The sequence below is a fragment of the Vanrija pseudolonga genome, chromosome 1 (assembly GCF_020906515.1).
Source record: "Vanrija pseudolonga chromosome 1, complete sequence".
NCBI lineage: Eukaryota > Fungi > Basidiomycota > Tremellomycetes > Trichosporonales > Trichosporonaceae > Vanrija > Vanrija pseudolonga.
In genome coordinates this window covers 3,067,770-3,088,237 of record NC_085849.1, presented here as the reverse complement: position 1 = coordinate 3,088,237, position 20,468 = coordinate 3,067,770, and the positions used below count along the sequence as shown (strand labels likewise).

Genomic DNA, 20,468 nt, shown 5'->3' with positions numbered 1-20,468 from the left:
TCGTGAGGGGGGGTACAAGGTACTAATGATACAGCTGCTCGTACAGGTTGGGGCAACTAAAACTTTGCCCGGTCTATGATGTCTAGCCCGCGGTTCACGACACCGCTCAAGCGCGCTGCAAAGCCTCTACTGCCTTTGCTCATGAGGTCGCGCTCAAATCGGTTGGCAACAGAGCCGAAGCGTGAAGCTTGGCGGACAAGGACGTGGTGTATGGCGGTCTTCGCGAGGCTGGGGCGACCGTCAGAGGCATGTCACCCGCTGTCACTCACAATCCAAATGCCGCACGGCCGATATTGAAGTGCTCGTGCTCATCACCACGCGTATGATGACGCACACGGGCACGACCGGCACTGTACGTGTAGTCGATGGACAAGAGCAGCCACGCTGCGAGTTAGGTTCCAGTCAAGAGGCAACTCACCATACACAAGATCTGCTCGGACTTGATGCACAGTCGAGCCCAGGCCAAAGTAGTGTGGAATCTTCATCGCCGTCAGGCCAAAGTTGAGGAATACGTTGAGATACACCGTGTCCAGGTCGTTGTGGTGTGTATCGAGCTGCGTAGGTGTCAGATGCTGAGGGGGTGTGGTAACCTACAAAAGCCACATGGTTGCGGTTCTCGAGCTGCCTGCTGAACCAACCGACAAAGGCTGCGCCGCGGTTGCGACTCGACCGGAGGGCGAATGACTGGCGCGTAGCTTCACGGCGTCAGTCGTGTTGGAAGCACACCATGTACTCACGGCCAGTCAGCAGGCGATCATGGTCGATACTCATATCCAGCGTGGTCGCGTCGATGAGGAACCCGCAGTAGGGGAAGTCTGGCTGTCAGCACAAGCGTATAGCTGCCACTCACAGCATGAGCCATCTTTGTGCATCGGCGCCACGGGGGCAGCTAGGCCACCTGGTGCCAGCTCAAAGGACAGCAGCGTCTTGTTGGGGGACACAAATGCGCCGTAGTCGGGGAAGCCGCGGTGCATCGTCTCCACGAAGCTCCGTGCCACCTTGTAGTCGTCCGTGATGAGGAGGAAGTCGTCAATATAGCGAAGCAAGCGCTGAGGGGGGTCAGCTGTGGGACAAACAAGTTCAGCTCACTGTCCCAGGCCGCCTTGTCCACTTGAGGTGTTCTGCCTCCATGGCGGCGTAGAAGAAGGAGCACAGCAGACTGGAGATCGTCGAGCCCTGGGGAATGCCAGTCCTCTGGCGAAAGAACTTGTTGTTGACCTTCCACACGTTACTCTGGATGTGTGTTCGCAGGAGCTGCACACAGTGGTCTCGAGTGACCTCCTTCCGCCGAACCTGGCATCAGTACACGACCCGCCTGATTACGCACCATGTCCACAAGGACGGCATTGCGGTACGGCCGAGCAATGTCTCGAGCGTACTGGGTAAAGTTTGAGACGTCGCCCTCATTCACGTCGGCGCGAGTCTTGAACAGCCGCCTTGCGGTTCCTTGGGACGCCTTGCTCGCGGGTGGGAGCAGCATGCAGTACATCATTAAGCAGTAGTCGTAGTCCTGGGGTCGTAAGCTCATGGCGCTTGGTCTCACGTACCTCGTCCAGGAGCCGTTCCACAATCTGCAGCATCTTGTCCTGCTTGATGGTGTCGAAGGCAGCCTTGATATCCATCTTGGCAAAGTAGAGCCTGGGCAGAGCACCATGTTTAGCCACGAGCTCGGTCTTGAGTTCATTGACAGGAGTGAAGATCTCGTTCGTGCCGAAGAGGGACGCGCCTAGTGATGCGCGTTTGCGGTTCTGCCAGGTGGTCAGCTCTGGGTTGTCTACTTATCTCATAGCTGCGTCTGTGGGCGGTGAGGGACAACCCTCACCTTCTCGAACGTGAGCACCTGGTGGACAGTGCGGAGGATGTCGTTTGCCGTAGTCACGGCCGGCTGATTGCTCGATACACCGAGGGCATTCTGAACACGCTGGTTGTCAGCTCCCACGGATTTGAGCAGCTCACGATTCGTCGCCCTAGGTTGACGATGGGTCGGAAACCGGTCGGCTTGGGGATGAGCCGCACGGCGGAGACACCGAGCTGCCCGTTGATGGCCGTATCCGCCGCCTCCTGGTCCAGCTCTTCGAGAAGGTTGTTCTCGAGCACCCTCAGATGGGGTTCGGCTGCCCGCGCCCACTGGTCGTGCGGGTAGTACACGGTCTCGTAGCGTGTCTCTGCCATCTCAGTGATGTAGAAAGACGACTGTGGCCTGTCAGCAATTATGTGGCTACCTCCTTACTCGTAGCAAAGGGATGAGGTAAGAATCGAAGAGCCAAGTTAGAAACTCCTGGGCAAGCTGGCGACGCTTGATAGCCTCCTGGGGAGGCACACGCCGGTCCTCCCCCACGGCAAGCCAGGCCAAGTCGTTGATACGCAGGCCCTGCAAGAGCGAGTGGACGCTGATCGGCTCGTACATCTTTGCGCGAACAAGCGCGTGGGCATCTAGGCTGTCAGTGTCTGTGTTCGTGCCGCACGCGACCGACTCACTTCGACTGATCACATTGCGGTTGTGCTCGCAACCTGTGATATAGCCTGAGAGCAGCTTGTGCAGCACCGAAGACAGGAACCGGCAGACCTGGACGTCAGCTCGATATGATTTCTTCTCTCTCACCTGATTATGAGACAGCGGCTCGAGCGGGGGAGCTGGTTTTGGTGTCGAGGTTGGCAGGGATGGCGGTTGATGCTGCACCGGCACATCGTCCGGCTTCGTTGGGCGACCTCGCTTTAACGGCTTAGGCGGGAGCGAGGGGTAAGACTCCTGCGACGAGGTCAGACTCGGTGCGATACACTGGATTTGCTTTACCAGATCAACATCCCTCTGTTCAGGTCAGCCTTTCTACGAGGTCTGGCGACCTACCTGCCGGTCGACACACATGCGGAGGAGAGCACGATAGTTGATCTTCTTCTGGGCTACCAGCAGCTCGCGCATCACGCCCAGCATCTGCCCTGTACGCTTGCCCTTGAGTGCGCTCTCGTCAGCCGGCGTCGAAGGGAACACGACGCGGAGGAGCTCGAGGCATTCTTGATCCGTGGGGAGGTGCGACGGGTCGCTGTAGAACTTGTTCAAGGGGTCTGGTGGGTGAGCGGCTTTTCCGGGACTCATGACCCACGGCTCCGCGGAAGACCATATACAATAGTCCTCGACGCCGTTCGCGACGGCCTGCCGTAGAACATTACCTGGCGAGCAAGGATCAAGTCGGCCGCCTTGGTCGACGGCACGTTGGCGATCGGCGCCCCTGCCTCGCCTTTACGACGCTTGGGCCGCTCGCGGCCCTTGTCGACGGCCTTGCGCTTCGGCGCGGGCTTGATCTCGCGCCTGGCCTTGACCTGGTCGTAGAGCTTGTATATCGGTGGCCCGGACAGCTGCATGTAGCAGTTGTTACCGAGCTGCGCGAACAGCGCCGTCGTGAGGAAGAGGTAGCGGAACCTGTCGTTGCCGAGCCTGAGGTCAGCTGGGGGCGTGGGGGTGCCAAGCTCACCTCGACCGCAGGATCCTCCATGGGAGGAAGCGCAGCTCGCTGCTTGGCTGGCTCGCTAAGCCTGCATCGACTCCAGGGCGTGAGATGTTGATCTTGCGGTCCGTGGTCTGCTGTCAGCGCAGACGCGGAAGACGTCACCTACCTTCGGCCCGCAGAGCACGTCACGACGGTCACCGCCCCCGCGACTCAGCTCGCGGATGATGCGGTCAAGAGCCTCCTGCTGCGTGCCATCTGCTGGGCCACCAGCTGGCCACTCGCCATGGTGGTGCGCGAGCGGCGCACAGATAATGTCACGCAGTAGTGCGTGGTACGCTGCCGGATCAGAGTGGTAGACCAGCTCGCCGTCACCGACCACGCTGGCAAGGTGGCTGCCCAGCGTGGTGAGACGGTCATAGTATGCTGATAGGGTCTTGTGCCGCAGTGTCTTGGGACCTGGGTCGCCGCGACTTGACTCCATGTTGGAGCAAGCTGGGCATGAGATGAGGAAGAAAGGAGGGATGCGAGATGCGACCAGTGACGAAATCCACCAAAGGGCGAGTTGCGTCAACTGCCCTTGTTTGGTTCCACCTGCACGTGATTTCTGGCATCAAGCATTGTACACAACGCGTACACTATACTGCGCCTTTTTCGATTCTATGCACTGTGTATGCTATGCCCCGCGCCCCGCCCCGCCCTGCCCGGCCGGTCGCACAGCCTCACGGACGCTCGTCCTCCCAGCGATAGCCCATCGTGTCGGTGAACAGGCGCTGTGGCGGTCAGCGCAGCTTCGTCCTCCGCCACATACGTCTCTCACGGCGCGCACGCTCTCGAGCAGCTCCCAGACCGAGTAGCGCTGGCGCGTGGCTTGGTCGACGATGCGGTGGTGGAACGCGTACAGCATGTCGTTGATGAGTGCCGCGAGGCGCTGGTCGACCTCGTCGGACGTCACGGTTCTGGGGGAAGTCAGCTGGGGCAGGCCCATGCCGCGACTCACCGGTCGTACCAGAAGCACCACTCCTGCGGCAGTCAGCACAACCCCAGACACCACTCACATAGGCGATGCGGGGGAAAAACTCCTTGAACCAGAAGTGCTGGTTGGACGGCGTGTGTGTCGGTCTGAGCCTGGTCCGTCAGCGGGGGCTATTGCAGCAACGGCGTGCCCGTACATGCTCTCGGCGATCTTGATGTCCTGGGATCCGCTGTCAGCTTCTGTGGAGAATTTGACCCACGTCAAGGATGAGGTTGTCGACTTGGTAGCGCTCGAGCTCTCTGCGGGTGTGAGTGGATTGCTGCGGGTCTGACCCACTCAAGACGCCACGACTCGGACTCGGGGGTCATGTACTCTGGGTTGAGTGAGCGCGGTCGGGGAGGAGACGGGGACGTACGCGTCGTCGTGAATGGCTCGAAGGACGGCCGGTACGCAATCTGGGTTGGCCGGCGGGTGCCTACGCCGACTGGGTTGGGCGGCTGGATGGGTGGGAGCATGGCACAGGCTATGTCGGAGACGAGGAGACGAGGAGAGACAGCAAGTGAGTGCGAACTGTCGGGCGAGGTTGTATATGTTCCCTGTCCGGGCGACAAGTGATCCGCACTGGCGGCACTGGCTCGCTCGTGAAGATCAGACAAGATCCGGAGACGCGAGCAGCCCGTGGGCCGGGTGAGAGATAACGTGGTAGCGGGGCGGCTAGCGTTGTGCTTTCTCGTGGATACAATGGCCCATCGGCCCGCCCTCATGCCAGTCCGGCGCATTAATGCCCATTGTGTCGCCTCACCACGATTGATGGAAGGAATGCGCTGGCCAACTGGCATCACGCTTCATGGTTCATGCTTCAGCTCGCGGGCCTGGCCCTGTCGCACCACCGCGCCCCAGCCGCGTGCGTAGCCACCAATGCCGCCGTGTGGGAAACGTCGCAGGCAGGCCCAGCCCACAGCCGCACCCATTCCAGTCGTATTTACCGATCAATCAGGCGCCGATCTGTGTAGGTGGAGCGTGTGCTACATTGGGTCCGCTGGGCGAGGAGGTATGTGCTGGGAGGCGAGGCGGGCGTGGTTGGGGGGGGGGGGGTAAAGGCAGACAGGTGGCGGCATGACTCGCACTCGTTGTGCCACGATGCCACGAGGTTGACATGGTGCGTTCCTAGCTCGCGCTCGACTCGCGCCATATCTCTGGCATGATAGCCCGAGCGCGAGATTGTCCATCGCCTCGAGCTCAATTACGCCACAATGCTGAGTCGCATACAGCGCCGGGGCCACGATCTAATGAACAGGATGATCTACAGAAGCGGCAGTGGCCTCAAGCTGGCGCTAGCATCTCGGACAGTCAGACGCGTTGGATCCACCGACAACAAGCAGGCAAGAATAGCACGGAGAGAGCCGGTCGCGAGCGCTCGGCCTCTTCCCCATTACACTATCTACCCTCGGCGCCGTCGAGATAGAAGCTTGCGGCGGGGCGCTGGGATTCTCGATCCGAGGCAACGTCCTGTCCCACAATTTGGCGTAGCGTGCCCAGATCTCGGTGGCACGGTCTGCGTGCCACACGGGCTGGATTCTGGGTATGGCTTCACACCGTGCCGACGTGGAAAGGTCGACGCTCTATACGGCATCGACGCGATCATGAGCACAGGATGTTGCCACAGGTGTGCGTGTCGGCGGAGTCACTGGACTGTCAACGCTACGCGCCGTGACGAGTCCCGGGAGTCACGTCCAACCTCCTACCTACCAGCCCCCAAGCACCTCCAAACACCTGGCCTACGAGAGCTATGTACCTCCTCTGCAAGGCCGGGGCACACCGACTCGCTTGTCGCTTGCCAATGGCCGCCCCGACGTGCAGCAGCGTGCCATGCCCGAAGCCTTCCTTGCCCGGTCGCTTTCCCACACGTCCTTCCATTCCTTCGCCGCCGCATGAACGGCGTCTGCTCTCTCTCCATGAATGCGTGGCGAGTTATGCTGCCCGCACGCACAGTCACCCACGTCCACTTGACGCAGTCGCCACTGACTGACACACGTGCAGTGGTGGGCACCACCACCTTTGCCGCCTGCCAAGCTGCGCGGCGCGCCACTCAGGACAACAATAGCTCCGAGGGTGGTGTGGTCGCGGATGAGAGTTATGGGGCCCGCACTACGCTGCACCGAGTGTCGGTCGCCAGCTTTTGCACAACGAAAGCACTCGCTCGCTGCCCCGCATTGCCTCGAGGTACGACTTGCCCATGTCTCTCCCAACCCGTGTGCCATGTCGCCACATGGACGCACCAGAGGCCATAGGCACGCACATTCAAAAGGCTATCGCAGATTCAGTGATGCTCAGGGCGAGCAGTGGTGTCTGGTGCAGGGCTTGTTCGGTACGCGCTAGTGGCGTCACGCGGATCGTACAGCTGGGTGCTCGCTGGCGTCGCTGGCGTGCGCCTGAAACGCGTCTGCAAGGGTTGCCGCCCGCTCGCCCGTCGCGTCCCCGCTTTGACTTTTGTGCGTCGTGGCGTTGTGGGTCAGTTGGAGGCCACACCACTCGACTCCACCCTACAGGATACAGGGCTCGACATGCACCCCAGTCGCAGCAATTGCCAGTCTGGGCCCAGCGTGGACGTCGCAGCTGCTAGGGTCACCTGGCAATGCTCGGGCACCGCGGCAACTACCTGCTTGCGAACGACGACGACGGCGACGACCACGGGCCCGGGATTTTGGTCCTTCTCCTGGCAGAGTGTGAGTGTCACACTTGTACTACAAACTAACCACCAAAAGCAAGAGCGAGCAGAGCAGCAGCAGTAGCAAACAGGCAGCGCCTGGCCTAACTCGACCCTCCCTCCTTTGCCTCGTCCTCGTCCCCTCTCGTCTCGTCTCCGTCTCTCTCTCTGTACTCTACTCTACACTTGTCCGACCAGCTCTGCGAGCGCTCGACATACTACGACGACACTCTACCCGACGCTCATTACATCGCGACCACACACGCCTCTCGCCCGCCCGCACGCACGCACACTCGCTACGACCACCGAAGCTGCTGCCGACCACGACCACATCAACCCCCTCTGACGTACCCAACACACTCACCTACGACAACACCTCAGCATGACCTGCGTGCTCGTCCTCGCGACCGTTCTCCTGGCCCTGGTGGCCCCCGCCTCCGCCGCGCCCCGCCACCGCAGGGGCAAGCGCTGTGCCCGCAAGTCTACTGCTGTTCCGTCCACCGCTGCGGTGACGTCCGCAGCCGCTGCTCCGATCAGCAGCGGTTCGGCCGTCGCCCCCGTCCCGGCTGCCAGCGGGAGCGCGGTGCAGCCCCCCGTCACGCACAGCAATGCCTCACTCTTGGCCGAGCCCGCCGACGAGAACCACGGCCCCGCGCAGTCTGGCTCGTACCTTTTCGCCGCTGTGCCGTCCGGTGTGCCGGTGACGGTCAACTCGACGGCCAACTCGACCACTAACTCGACGACCAGCTCGACGACCGTGGTGCCGACGTCAGCCAATGTCACCAGCGTGCTGCCTACATCTGCCAACTCGACCACTGTTGAGCCCACCTCGTCAGCTTCCGCCAACTCGACGACCGTTGAGCCTACCCCGTCTGCCTCGGCCAACTCGTCCGCCGTGTCCTCTATCATCGAGTCCGTGACTTCTATCTTCAACTCGACGACCACTCCCGAGCCCACGTCCGCCAACGCGACCACTGTTGAGCCTTCTGTCAACGCGACCTCTGTCTCTGTGACTTCGGCCGCCCCAACGTCCTCGTTCTCGGCCAACGCCACGACGGTGGCCCCGAGTGACGTCGCCAGCGCGACCTCCCCTACCAACTCGACGTCTGTGGACTCTGCCTCGACCACGAGTAACATCTCCGCCTCCAGCACCGTGTCGTCCGCTTCCAGCACCGGATCCGCCACCCCCACGCCCGCGCCCACTGGCCCACAGACCGGCCCGGCCGACCAGCAGAACCTCCTCCTCGACCTGCACAACACGCTTCGCGCCGAGTTCTCGGCACCGCCCGTCACCTGGAACGACTCTCTCGCAGAGTATGCGGCCAGCTGGGCGCCGCACTGCACCCTTCAGAACTCGGCCGGTGCGGCCGGTGAGAACCTCGCCGCCGGTGCGGGCAACTATGACCTCACCGCCCTCTTCAACTACTGGAGTTCCGAGCAGAACCAGTACGACTGGAGCAACCCGGGCATGGTGGGCAAGGACGGATCTCGCGTCGGGCACTTCACCCAGGCGGTGTGGCAGGACACGACGTCGATCGGCTGCGCTTGGATCTCGAGCTGTGCCCCCAACACCGTCTTCCAGGGCATTGACTCGACCATCCTTCTGTGAGTGGCGGTGGTGCACAATGTGACGACGACCCGTGCTAACCTTGCAGCATCTGCGAGTACTGGCCCCACGGCAACGTAGTTGTCCCCAACAATGTCAACTGGACGCAGCAGTGGTTCGAGACAAACGTCGGTCCAAAGCTCTCTAGCTAGTGTGACGACGCAGGGCTTCCCATTCAGTGGACTCTATTAGGTTGTTTGTTGCTGTGCCTCATCCCTTCCTACCCTCCTCCTCCCCTCAGTATCCTATCCCTCTCCACGCGCTAGCGCAGAGCGCTATGCCTCCCTGTTTGTGTACTTGTGTGCGCTTGATGCGTCTATGCACGTGCCTCTCCCCCGAGACATGGGACATGTTGGTGTTGTGTAGACACGGGACATGTTGATGTCGTGACGTCGTGTCTCAACCACACGGGGTGTTTTACGCGGTAAGACAGCAACAACAATAACCAAGCCGAGTTTAGTTGCTACGATATAACATGGTGCCCAACAGTCTGTCTGATCACTAACAACATCTAATAACAATCCAACTACAGCGCTCACTGCAGGCCGAGGAACTGCTTCGCAAAGTCGCCCGCACGCTCATTGGCATCATTGAACGCAGCCATCGTCGGCGCGTGCGTAGGCGTGGGGCGTGCGCCGAAGCCGTGCGCCGTGTCGGGGTACGTCTTGAGCTCGAACGGCACGCCCGTCTCCTTGAACGTCGCCTTGAGCTTGTCGACCTGCGCCTCCTTGAAGAAGTGTCTGGGGCGGTGTGAGCGGCGACGTTTCCCGCTACTCCACTCTACTCGACTCACTCGTGCGCTGGATCGCTCAGGAGCCACAGCGACGGCTTGGTGAACTTTGCCCAGCGGTCCGCCTCGACACCGGGGTGGATGAGCACGCCGGCGTCGAGCCCCGCCTCGTCGCCCTTGGACAGGAGGTGCGCGGTCACGCTCCCGCCGCGGCAGTACCCGACAGCCACGAGCTGCGTGTAGCCTGCCTTGCGGAGGTCCGCGACGGCCTGCGTGGTGTGTAAGGTGCTGCGTCTCGCTCGCGCCTTCGCCGCTACCACACTCACCTGCTCAGACTTGGGGTTGACGGCGCCGTCGCGGATGCCGCCGGCATACGGCACAACCTTGAGCAGGCTCAGCTTGCCGAAGAAGGAGCTAAGGAAGCCCTGGTTCGCCTTCTGGCCGGGGTATGCCTCCATCGCGGAGCTGAGGTAGTCGGGCGGCAGGCCGGCCGCTGGGCGTGTTAGCTTGTCCCGGCGCGACACCACGACGCACGCATGTAGTCGGGCACGACGACGGTCACGCCGAGGCGGTCGGCGAACGCGTCGGCGAGGATCTTAGGGTTGGGCTGCGCGCGTGTCAGCGCGCCTGTACACACGATGAAGGTAGGTAGGTGCCACGACGCACAATCTGGAACCCGAAGATGTCGTAGAAGAGCACCAGGGCCGCCTTGGGGTTGACGTTCTTGCCCTCCGGGTGCACGATGTACCGTCCCAGCACGACGTCTGGCGCCGAGCCGGGCGCCTGGAACTCGCCGCGCGGGGTGCCGTTCAGGACTGAGCCCTTGATGCAGCACGGCGAGATGGGGAGGAAGGAGGATGCCATGGCGGGGGTGTGCTGGCTGGGATCTGGGGGAGGGGTGAGGTGTGGCCGCTTGTGCAAGACGAGAGGTAGGCGACTGGGGGTGGTGCGGCGAGACGGGCCTAGGAGTGGCGAGGTAGGCTGTGTGAAGTCGAACCGAGTCGCGCAGCTTGCTTTATGTATACCGCGACGCTCGACAGCAGTTCTCCCGCGTCTTATACCGCGCCGCTCCCTCGGGCATGCCGCAAAAGATATCAACAACGCTCATATCTCCCATGACGGCCCATGAGGCCCCTCGGCGAGGCACGTGATGGCATCCAGCCCGAAGTGGCTGTCGTGCCCGTCGGCGACGATGCTGCGGCGGGGGACTGCCTATCTGCGGCTTCTGAGCTTCCGTGTTCATCACTGGGGGTTCACGCCTCGTCCCGCCGGCCGGCTGGCTGTGCGCCGCACCGCGCAGTACTTACCAACTTGATGGATCTCGAGCTGCGTTCATCTGGACTCCGGCGCAGCGAACCGTCCACCATCTCGGCTCCGGATAGTGTCGGCCACCGGAATGCGGAGGCACAGATCGCGAAGGGAAGGGTTACATAACCAGAAAGAGGGTTCATGTCAGGCTGATACCACGTGCCAAACCAGCCTCACCCCATCAGTCGTCACCGACGCGCGGCGCTGGTGCAACGACATTGGCGTCACTGATCAATCCGACCGGAACGCATTCAGCTCTTCACCACCCAACCCACCCACACCACAATGTCCGCCCTCGTCCAGCTCCCCGCCGGCCGCTCGTTCCGCCGCTCCCAGGAGGCCAAGTGGGTCGACCCGCAGCCCGAGAAGGGCACGATCGAGCTCTCGCTCGACCAGGGCATCATCAACTTTGGTGCGTCGTTCCGCCGCCTTCCTTCGTCCGTCGCCCCGCTGACACGCCGCAGTCTGGCGCAACGCCGAGACCTCGCGCGCCGAGGACGAACTCCTCATCTTCCCCGGCGAGGCCGAGTTTGAGCGCGTCGCCAAGGACCCCTCGGGCCGCTCGTTTGTGCTCAAGTTCAACTCGTCGAACCAGGTCCACTTTGTGGGTTTAGAGCGCCGGACGCGAGCTGACCCGCCAGTTCTGGCTCCAGCGCGGCACGCTCGCCGAGTCGGACGCCCGCGCCGCCATCGACATCAACTCGCTCCTCCAGGATCCGAGCTACCGGTGGGTGTGGTTTGGGCCGATGACGACTGACCGCTCCGCAGCGCCGGCTCGGCACCGATTCCCGCTGACTTCTTCCCTCCCGCCACGCCTGCCCCCAAGACTGAGGGCACGCGCGACATTCCGGCCACGCCTAGCGCCCCGGCCAAGCCCTCCGCCGCTGCGGCCGCTGCTGGCCTCGCTGCCGGCCTCGCAGGTGCCTCGACTAGCGCTGCTGCCGGTGCCGGTTCGACCGACGCCGACGTCGACACGCGCGCCATCACCAAGGAAGACGTCAAGAACCAGGACATGGCGCGCCTTCTCTTCCACTGGGCTGACCAGCACCTCCCCATCCCCGAGGAAGGTGTGTAACTGTGCCGCATGGAAGAGCTGACCCCCGCAGAAGAGGCCAGCCTCACCGACATCCTCACGCCCGAGGTCGTCTCGCGCCTCGTCGAGGAACGCCCCGAGCTCGCCAAGTCGCTCGCGCAGCACATGCCGCCCGACCTCACGCTCCCCGAGGGCACCGACACCAAGGCTGGCCTGCTCCGCGTCGTTGGCACGCCCCAGTTCCGCGACGCCGTCGGCAACCTCGAGATGGCGCTGCGCAACGGCACGCTCCCCGAGTCGATGATGCCGTTCGTCCACCTGCCCGAGGACGCCGCGTGGAGCCTCAAGAACTTCCTCACGGCGCTGCGCGAGGTCAAGGACGGTGACCAGACTCAGGAGCCCGAGGACGGTGACGAGAAGATGGACACGGATTAGGTGTAGATTGTAGAGCATGAGTCAGTCACTGGAAGATGCACAGATCTAGGTGCTATGTGCACGATGTTCGAAACCAGCTGCAACTCGAGGTGCACACAGTTAGTAACCAACTCCAGCTCCTCCGCCACCACATCTGCCCGCACCACTGCACCACACATACTTCTGACGTGTTCATAACACTTCTGGCTTCACTTCTTTCATCGCCCCCTTGCTACTCTACCCAAAGCTGCTGCTTGCGCCAGGCGCGGGTTGTTTTACAGGTGGAGAGGACCAGTAGGTCCTCGCGGTCATTGGCGAACGAACGCAACGACTAGAGATGGGAAACACAGTCAGATTGGAGAGGGAGGGAGTCGGGTGGGGTGGGGGTGGGGTTTGATCGCGTCGCGTCGGTGACGACGGGGTCGTATGAGTGATTTGGATGGGAACGGTCGAGTCGAGTCAAAGAATGAAAATTACAGGAAACGGGGGTCGGGGGTTAACGTCGTCGTCGAGGTCGTCGTCGACCCTACGCCGTAGCCTCGACACGCTTAGGCGGGGGGAGCGCCGCCGGTGCCGGGGCAGTTGGCCGAGATGTGGCCGACCTGACCGCACTGGTAGCACTGGGAAGTGAGTCAGTTGGGTCGTCTTCGGCTGTCCAACTCCACTCACAGTACGGCCCTGCTCCTGGGGGCAGTCGCGCGAGATGTGGCCGTCCTGGCCACAGTTGTAGCACTTGCGCGAGCCGCCAAAGCCGCCGGCACCGCCGAAGCCGCCACGGCCACCGCCGCCACCGCCCGAGGGGCAGTCGCGCGAGATGTGGCCGACACCGCCGCAGGTGTAGCACGACTTGTTTCCAAAGCCGCCGCCGGCACCGCCAAAGCCGCCCTGCTGGCCGCCGTAGCCGCCGCCAAAGCCGCCGGCCTGGGCGTCACCCGACTCGGGGCAGAGACGGGCAATGTGGCCGGGCTTGCCGCAGCGGTAGCACTCGCCGCCGGTGGGGCCGCCAAAGCCGCCCGCAGCGGGGCCCTGGGGGCACGCCGACGAGAGGTGGCCCTCCTGGCCGCAGGTGTAGCACGCCTTGGGCTTGGGCTGGGGGCACTCGCGCGAGAGGTGGCCCGACTGGCCGCACGAGTAGCAGGTGGGGACACCGGCGTCAGGGCAGACCTGGGCAATGTGACCGGCTAGCGAGGTTAGTAATCGTGAGGTGGTAGGTGGAGGACGGGAGGCGATAGCGGCTGCGGAGGCGGTTGTCTTGCCGAGAGTGTGCTTGGACACAACAAAAAAAAAAAGTTGGGCTTGGGCTATACCATGATGATGGCTGGGGAGCAAGAGGAAAGTGGCATTGCATGATCCGCAACCCCAACCCCGGCGGGTCAAGCTGCGCGTTCGTCACCTGGAGCTGTTGCGGCTGGCGACTTGCGTCACCAGCACCCAACAACACCAGGGCGTACACTCGCTGTGCCCGGCCCGAGGGAAAAGGGGACGATGCAGATTGTGTGACTATGTACGAGAGGCTAATAGCTCGCTCCACGCCTTCGCGCTCGCTCGCACCGCACCCACGTACACAGAACACCGCAACTTCGAGCAGGAGAGGGCGTCGAGTGAATGGGCAAGAAAGTCAAGCCCAGCACGTCGAGCCCCAGTGGTGTCTGGTGGGTAGCAGAGTGGACCAGAATCCTTCCTCCGCCACCCATAGAACACACTACACAACGACAACAACAACCACCGCCGCCGCAAAACACGACGACAACACCCTACGCACGCTGGCCACAGTTGAAGCAGTTTCCAGAACGAGGAGCGCCGTACATTGTCGAGCGGTTTTGTTTTTACTGAGGTGGTGAAAGGGAGGTGTCAGCAACAATTTTCGCTCGACGATCCCGAAGTGTGGCTTGGGACAGAGTGGAGGGGGTGCGGGATGTGAAGAGTCGAGTCGAAACGGCGCGCGGGGATCGTCGCGCGGCCAGCGGTAGGGCCGTAAAGATGTCTGATGCTCACCTGTTGTGTAAAGAGACGATGAAGTGGGTGGAGTGGAAGCGAGGAAGAGGAAGAGGGAGAGATGTAGTGGAGAGAGTGGGAGGGGGTGGGTGGGCGGCGCTGGAGCATCTGCAAGGCAAAACGCGGGAGGAAACCATCAGTCCTGCCGAAATCACAAGTGGGCGGGTCAGGTGAGCAGCCAGCCAGGGCAGCCGAGTCACACAGGCGCGCGCGCCGCGCCGCCAGCACAATCCACCACCCACCACCGCCCACACACAACTGCGTCACTGAAAAGACACCCAGGGTCCACACGCCCGGCAATACCCGGGAATTGAAGATCTGTGGCACCTCGACTGCCAAGGTCGACCACCTGCACCACCACACCACACCACCACCACCACAACACTCTCGCATGCCCAATCCTATAGGAATCATGACTCTGTTTAGAGGAAGTAGCTGGGGGATGTCGTCAGCAGCGAGTTCGTCACCTCGACCCGCGCGCGCCGCTACTCACCGGTCTCCAAAGTCGCCGAGGCCGGGGACAATGTAGCTGTGCGAGTCGAGGCCCTCGTCGACCCAGGCGGTGATCATGCGGAGCTTGGGGAAGCGTTTGCACACCGTGTCGGTGCCTAGTGGGGAGGCAATCTGGACGTCAGCTGCAGTGTCGCTAGGGGGTCCACTCACCAGGTTGAGGAAGAGGATCTTCTCCTCCTTGACGCCGTGCGAGAGGAGGACCTCGATGGCCTTGATGCATGAGCCGCCAGTGGCTATGTCGCGTGAGCTCGGCCAATGGCGAGGGTGACACACTGCCACTCACCAAGCATGGGGTCGAGGAGGAGGACGAAGCGCTCCGCAATGTCCTCGGGGAGCTTGGCATACTGCGGGTGGTTAGGACAAGCTCAAGCGTTCTGGGCAACCACTCACGAAGAGCTTGGGAAGGCAGGTCTCCTCATCCTGCAGGCGGCGTTAGTGTCGGCATGGTGCAGAGATGCAGAGAGATGGGCGAATGCAAGAACGCAACAAACTCACACGCTGGATAAGAATCTATTGTGGTGGGACCCGAACGGTCAGCATCCGGCACCGGCACCACGGTCATTTGCCCAGTCAACACGACACACCTTGCCAATCCTCACTGCATGGCGTCAGTACGGCACCTCGGTCCGCATGACAGGCATGCAACGTACCTGAGCGACAGCAGTCACGAAGGCCCGCCTCCATGGACTAGGCGAAATGTCAGACGTGCACGCGCGCGTTATCAGTCAAGCTTGCTGCCTCACCTCGCCAGCTTTGGATGTCAGCGCCACCGCCCAACGCGCCACAACTCACCCCGCATAATCGACACGCCGCAGATCCTGCCCTCGAAGCCGACACCGTTGAAGTCCAGGCCGACGGGCGTGCGCACCGTCTTGGGGACGACGGGGAGGTGGTTCAGGCCTGCGCAGGTCAGCTTGCTTCAGATTTTAGCCGGTCCGTGCGGCTGCCGCCAGCAACGAGCTGCTCCGAACACTTGCCTTCTTCGACGAGCAGGCGGATGATGCGGTCAGAGTAGCTGCTTGCTCAGTGTCTTGCCCTCTTGCTGTTGCCTCTTGCCCCGCCCTTGACACTTACAAGACAAAGTCTCCACTGCACACATCAACACCGACGACAGCAGAGCGAACCAGGCACACAACGTTCAGCGACCACCCACTCGCGCACCCAGCCGTCCTTGTGCTCGTATACCCACCGGTGAGTGTTCTCATCACGGATGAGCGTGAGGAGTGCCTGGAGCTGCGCGGTCGGGGGGAGCACGATCGCGTTGTCCGGCAGCTCGTACTTCTTGTCGCTGGCGACGGCGGCGGTGGTGGAGGCCATTGTGGGAGATGGGAAATGCAAAGTGTCAAGGGGATGGGTGGAACAGGGATGAGGAAGGCTCGTGAACGCTATCCAGAGGTTCCTTGAGCTCGAGTTGTCGTTATTAATGTGCAAGGAGGTATAGGAAAGAGTCTTATCGTCAGCTGGCTTGCTCGTCCCGATCTGCGCGGGGTGGTGTGGTGTCTGCTCTGCTCGCCAAAAAGTGACGTCGCGCGTTGCAACTTTCGCACCCACCCAGGCTCCAGAGGTGGCAAATTTAGCGCCAAACACGGGTCGCGTGCCGAACAAAGCGGGGTCGCGCGGGGGGGAAGCATGGCGCATGGGCTTGGCACCGATGCCTTGCTCTTCTTCATTGACATTACTATCTATGCAACTAAAACACATGATGGGAAACTATGCAGACAGAGACGAGTTTATGCAGCGGGGGCCTCGGAGGCCTTGAGCGCGCGGGCAACAGCGTCCTGCAGTCGGTCAAGGACAAGCTCAAAGCTCGGGTTGTCGCCGGCATCGGTCTGCCACTTGTTGGCCGCCTTCTGGACAGGCCCAAGGAAGTCGCTGCGAAGCGCGTCGAGGCGCTCACGGTCGGCAAAGCCAGTCGCATTGACCGTGTCACGCTGGAGGAGGAACCACACAAGGTTGGAGCATTCCGTCAACCACACGGGCCACATCGACGCCATGACATCGTTCAGCGGCCAGTCCAGAGGTCCAACAGGGACAGAGAACAGAATAGGGCCGAGCTGTTCGAGCAATGTGGGGTTCAGAAGAGGGGAGGGACCCGCCTTGGAGGCAATCTGTTCGCGCAGAAGGCTGATGGCAAGCACGCGAACACCTTCGAAGGGGTTCGACGGCTCGAGCAGCTGGCGGCGAGGTCAGATTTCAAGACCGGGTCTACTCGGCACCACTTGCCTGCTTCAGAAGGTGGATTCTGTCGTTGGCTCCGGGAGTAGTCGACACAATTGCTCCCAGAAGCTTGGACATGGCAAGGCGGGTGGTAGGCGACGAGTTGACCTGAATAAGGGGCATGACGAGCTGGGCGGGTCAGAAGATTACCTCTCGGTCAACCCACCTCAATGAAGAAAGTCGCCTGGTCGTACTCGAGCACCACGCTTCCAGCCTGGGCGGCATGGATGAGTGCCCACGTCACGACAGTTCCAGCATCCAGCGCACTGCCTCCAATAGCCAAAGTCAACAGCGGCATCGCGTCGGCAATGATTGTCTTCGAGGGGGCGAACTCCTCCTTCTTCGCTGCCAGCGCAGGGAGGGTGGAAGCGAGGAGGATCAAGGACGAGATTGAGGAGTGCGGCTTGACGCTCGAGGTGTTGATGATGCGCTCGACCAGCTCCCAGTGGTCCAGCCCGAGGGAAGTGGCAGTGGCCTGGCGTCAGCACACTCCCGCAACAATCGCCTCACCAATGACTGGTCGAGCACGGCCTGACCCTCCTCCCACTGCTCCGGTCCGTCAATCTCGGGGTGGAGGCCGCTGAACTGCGGGTGCGTGGCAAGGAACCACCGCGACGTGAGGTCTGCTCCGGAGCACGGCCCGAAGATCATGATCGCGGTTTGGAGGACCTCGGTGAGCATCGCCTGGGGTGTCAGTGGCACTCGCGACGCCAGCTTACCTTCTGCTCGCCGCCAGCGTCGGTGGTGGTCTTCGACCAGTTCCACCCCGCGGTGACGATCTTGGCCGTGCGGGAGAGGAGCGAGCGGGAGATGGGGACGGCGAGCTCGGCCGGCGCAGTAGCGGGCACAGCTTGAATGAGCGGGGTGAGCGAGTCCTGGAGGGCGAGCAGCGTCGGCGTGCTGCGCTGCGTCCTGAGGCGAGGAAGGGCTAATGTCAGCGCTGCCCCACGCTGGCGGTGACTCACCAGTCGCGTACATGTCCAAAACCGTCTCCACCTGCGGCAGGGCATACTCCCAGTCGAGCTCATTGTCTTCAATGTCCGTGTCTTCCTCGTCATCGCTGACAGCGAATGGGTCGGCCAGCTCGGTGAAGTGCACGAGCTGCTGGTTGAGAGCGAGGACGACCTCGCGCGGCTCAGAGTGCGCCGCGATGAGATCGAGGACCTCCTTTGCGTGCGTCGACGTCTTGACGAGCGGAAGGAAGGCAGGGATGACCGTGAGCGCTGCGTCCTCGAGCACTGAGAGCTGAGGGGTTAGCTGTCTGTGGGGTTGGTAGTCAGCTAACTCACACGACCAGCGTCCTGCTCGTCACCGCGCGGCTTGAGAACGTCCAAGCACGACTCGATAAACGCCTCGCGCACGATTGGATCGCGCGATTTGGCGAGCGCGTTGGTGAACGTCTCGAGCACGGCGGACGCCTTGACCGGGTCTGGAGTTGTCAACAAATGGACCTAGGGCGCTGTTACCATACCTTCGTGCTCTGTGGCCTCAAGGACGACCTCTCCCAGACTTCTTGTGACCTCTGACACGTCCTCCATTGTTCTGCTCTGCGTTGCGTGTATAATGGGCAGTTGCAAGGTCCATGCTCAGTATCGTCTCTTGGTGTGCTGGCTGGTCACTGCCGCGCCTCGACGCCTCCGGGACACCCACCCAGTGACGCGTTTCAGTGGTTTCCGCCACGTGTCAAAAACAGGGAGGAACGGATAAAGCGGAGACCCGTGCCTTCGCCTCCCAAAGACAACAACAAATCAGTCACATTGACCTGCATCTCTCCATCACGCACAATGCCACCACAACCACACCCACTGCGGAGGATATCCACCGGCTCGTTGTCAGGCCTCGCACGGTCACAGGCCGACGCGACAGAGTCACCCTCGGGCCTCGACTTTCTCGCGCCGGCACTCGCAGACGTCGCGGACGAGGCCGCAACGCTGGCCACCAACATCCAGCGCATGAACATGCTGCACGACGCGCTGGGTACATTCAATGAGGGCTTCGCGGCGTACCTGTACGCGTTGAAGATTAACGCGTTCTGCATCGAGTGGCCAGAGGTGAGCTGTCCGGCGCTCGGCATCCAGCTGACGACCAGGCGCCGGTCCCAGCATCCTGGGAGAGGCTGCCCGAGTTAACAGGTGAGGATGGGAGGAGACGGCGCTGACCCCAGCTCCTCCTCCAAAAGAGCCAGAACCAGAGCCCGTGCACGAATCACAACAGAAGGCCCGGGTTCCGCCCACGCCCGAGTCCAAGTCGTCGTACCGCGACCCAGACATGACGTACGCGACTCAGTTCGACTCGCCGCCTCCTCGGGCGACTGCTCGGGGCAAGCCGAGCGCAGTGGTCGGGAGGAAGCCTCCAGCACCGGCCGTGGCTGCCAAGAAGATCTCACTAGCAGCGAAGAAGAAGCGAGACGTGAGTTTCGATTGCTTGATCCGAGACCCATCTGACCAGTACAGCTCGAGATTGCGCAGATCATCGACACGCAGCTGCCGCTCGAATACCGTGGCTCAGATCCTGTATGTGGACGAGATGCTGCGAGTATGGCGCTGACAATCAGAACGCACGATACGCCATGGAGAAGGTCATTGACAAGCTCATGGGCGAGACTCAGGGCCTTGCAAGTGAGCTTTCCACTCCCTGTTGCAGCTCTAACTCCCCAGTCACACAAATCGAAGCGCCTCCAGAGCTCCAGCGCGTCCGTGTCAACAAGTGTCTGATCTCGCTTATCGCCAAGAAGCTGGTCACCAAGACAAACGAGGGGGTGAGTTGCCACGCCCCGCACTTGCAACTGACACCGCAGGGAAGAAACATCTACCGCTGGGTCGGACAATGAGTCATGGACCGCTGTTGTATTATAATCAATCCAAGATGCCCATTCTAGATGCCCATCCTGGACAGCGATGCCGTGAGGGACAGCTCGACGTCGTCGAGTTCCTGCCGTCAGCCCCACCTACACCCACCACCCACCTTGTTCTCCTGGTCGAGCAGGCGTTGCCGCATGGCGCACCACGCGTCCCACGTGAGGTCCTCGAAGCTCTGGCGGCCAGAGCAGACATCTGTTTCGCCATACCTCCAGATCTCGTACTCGCCCGTGTCAAAGTCCTTGCTGTCAGCGCGATTCTCCCACCGCCACATGCCACAAAGTACGCCCAGCGCGGCTCGCCGGTCCACTCGCGCCACGGGTGGTCCGGGAGTGCGGTGCACGAGCCGTCCATGACCTGGCGGAGCGTGTCGAGCGGGCGGCGGAGAAAGACGGAGCCCTGGTCGGGCAGCCTGGTGTCTGTCAGTCTGCGCGCACACACACACACACGCGCGCGCGCTCACGCGACCGACCACGCACCACTGTACCTGCTTGAGCCGCCACGACATCTGCTGCATGTCGGCCTTGTTGAGGCTCGTCGCGAAGATCCACACCGTCATGCCCGCGTCGGGCCACCACTCGGGCGCGATGAACGAGCCCTTGCGCACGCCGTTGATGATGAAGCCGACGGTCGACATGGAGGAGGTGTGGGCGATGACAAAGTCGTCT

At 62.0% G+C, this 20,468-nt stretch overlaps 8 protein-coding genes across 11 annotated transcripts; 3 read left to right on the top strand and 5 right to left on the bottom strand.

Moving 5' to 3' along the window:
- Window positions 1–36: 36 nt before the first annotated feature.
- Window positions 37–4,934, bottom strand: TERT (Telomerase reverse transcriptase; the record flags this gene model as incomplete). The annotated part of the gene is made up of 27 exons (XM_062767650.1): window positions 37–228; window positions 270–384; window positions 419–554; window positions 595–695; window positions 738–815; window positions 851–1,049; window positions 1,090–1,293; window positions 1,328–1,510; window positions 1,548–1,748; window positions 1,823–1,921; window positions 1,957–2,193; window positions 2,231–2,433; window positions 2,479–2,566; window positions 2,603–2,749; window positions 2,795–2,809; window positions 2,849–3,063; window positions 3,102–3,433; window positions 3,471–3,577; window positions 3,613–3,916; window positions 4,170–4,216; window positions 4,264–4,402; window positions 4,444–4,466; window positions 4,502–4,571; window positions 4,616–4,638; window positions 4,679–4,718; window positions 4,756–4,792; window positions 4,835–4,934. The coding sequence occupies 27 exons, from the start codon at window positions 4,932–4,934 to the stop codon at window positions 57–59; spliced, it is 3,615 nt and encodes a 1,204-aa protein (XP_062623634.1). The 3' UTR covers window positions 37–56.
- A 2,222-nt stretch (window positions 4,935–7,156) lies between these two features.
- Window positions 7,157–9,075, top strand: PRY3_1 (Cell wall protein PRY3). Its single transcript, XM_062767649.1, has 2 exons — window positions 7,157–8,731; window positions 8,782–9,075. Exons 1-2 carry the CDS (start codon window positions 7,509–7,511, stop codon window positions 8,882–8,884), a joined length of 1,326 nt encoding a protein of 441 aa, XP_062623633.1. The 5' UTR covers window positions 7,157–7,508; the 3' UTR covers window positions 8,885–9,075.
- A 112-nt stretch (window positions 9,076–9,187) lies between these two features.
- tropI (Hydrolase tropI) lies at window positions 9,188–10,762 on the bottom strand. The gene is made up of 5 exons (XM_062767648.1): window positions 10,129–10,762; window positions 9,997–10,069; window positions 9,789–9,955; window positions 9,526–9,731; window positions 9,188–9,472 (listed from the first exon to the last, which is right to left on the bottom strand). Exons 1-5 carry the CDS (start codon window positions 10,324–10,326, stop codon window positions 9,268–9,270), a joined length of 849 nt encoding a protein of 282 aa, XP_062623632.1. The 5' UTR covers window positions 10,327–10,762; the 3' UTR covers window positions 9,188–9,267.
- Window positions 10,763–11,042: 280 nt separating this feature from the next.
- Window positions 11,043–12,288, top strand: RPN13 (26S proteasome regulatory subunit RPN13). Its single transcript, XM_062767647.1, has 5 exons — window positions 11,043–11,182; window positions 11,235–11,374; window positions 11,412–11,497; window positions 11,539–11,837; window positions 11,877–12,288. The coding sequence occupies exons 1-5, from the start codon at window positions 11,056–11,058 to the stop codon at window positions 12,236–12,238; spliced, it is 1,014 nt and encodes a 337-aa protein (XP_062623631.1). The 5' UTR covers window positions 11,043–11,055; the 3' UTR covers window positions 12,239–12,288.
- A 477-nt stretch (window positions 12,289–12,765) lies between these two features.
- HEXBP_2 lies at window positions 12,766–16,194 on the bottom strand (the record flags this gene model as incomplete). 4 transcript variants are annotated; one of them, XM_062767644.1, is made up of 15 exons in its annotated part: window positions 15,915–16,194; window positions 15,800–15,814; window positions 15,703–15,740; window positions 15,518–15,625; window positions 15,376–15,421; window positions 15,310–15,323; window positions 15,221–15,235; window positions 15,116–15,145; window positions 15,009–15,069; window positions 14,876–14,958; window positions 14,706–14,836; window positions 14,213–14,647; window positions 13,980–14,046; window positions 12,887–13,398; window positions 12,766–12,837 (listed from the first exon to the last, which is right to left on the bottom strand). In XM_062767644.1, exons 13-15 carry the CDS (start codon window positions 14,023–14,025, stop codon window positions 12,766–12,768), a joined length of 630 nt encoding a protein of 209 aa, XP_062623629.1. In that variant the 5' UTR covers window positions 14,026–14,046; window positions 14,213–14,647; window positions 14,706–14,836; window positions 14,876–14,958; window positions 15,009–15,069; window positions 15,116–15,145; window positions 15,221–15,235; window positions 15,310–15,323; window positions 15,376–15,421; window positions 15,518–15,625; window positions 15,703–15,740; window positions 15,800–15,814; window positions 15,915–16,194. The 4 variants fall into 4 exon arrangements, with proteins under 4 accessions (XP_062623629.1, XP_062623630.1, XP_062623627.1 ...); XM_062767643.1 differs by adding an exon at window positions 15,469–15,476 and having other exon boundaries at window positions 12,819–13,398; window positions 15,376–15,412; window positions 15,697–15,740; XM_062767645.1 differs by adding an exon at window positions 15,469–15,476 and having other exon boundaries at window positions 12,819–14,046; window positions 15,376–15,412; window positions 15,697–15,740.
- Window positions 16,195–16,386: 192 nt separating this feature from the next.
- Window positions 16,387–18,489, bottom strand: LOC62_01G001167 (uncharacterized protein). Its single transcript, XM_062767642.1, has 8 exons — window positions 18,414–18,489; window positions 18,232–18,371; window positions 17,908–18,187; window positions 17,662–17,870; window positions 17,453–17,626; window positions 17,109–17,417; window positions 16,997–17,071; window positions 16,387–16,899 (listed from the first exon to the last, which is right to left on the bottom strand). The coding sequence occupies exons 1-8, from the start codon at window positions 18,478–18,480 to the stop codon at window positions 16,456–16,458; spliced, it is 1,698 nt and encodes a 565-aa protein (XP_062623626.1). The 5' UTR covers window positions 18,481–18,489; the 3' UTR covers window positions 16,387–16,455.
- A 231-nt stretch (window positions 18,490–18,720) lies between these two features.
- On the top strand, window positions 18,721–20,013 carry DAM1 (DASH complex subunit DAM1). Its single transcript, XM_062767641.1, has 7 exons — window positions 18,721–18,993; window positions 19,032–19,074; window positions 19,107–19,351; window positions 19,396–19,455; window positions 19,497–19,560; window positions 19,600–19,700; window positions 19,740–20,013. The coding sequence occupies exons 1-7, from the start codon at window positions 18,727–18,729 to the stop codon at window positions 19,770–19,772; spliced, it is 813 nt and encodes a 270-aa protein (XP_062623625.1). The 5' UTR covers window positions 18,721–18,726; the 3' UTR covers window positions 19,773–20,013.
- LOC62_01G001165 (uncharacterized protein) lies at window positions 19,817–20,437 on the bottom strand (the record flags this gene model as incomplete). The annotated part of the gene is made up of 4 exons (XM_062767640.1): window positions 19,817–19,873; window positions 19,907–20,041; window positions 20,080–20,212; window positions 20,280–20,437. 4 exons carry the CDS (start codon window positions 20,435–20,437, stop codon window positions 19,817–19,819), a joined length of 483 nt encoding a protein of 160 aa, XP_062623624.1.
- Between the last annotated feature and the right edge of the window lie 31 nt (window positions 20,438–20,468).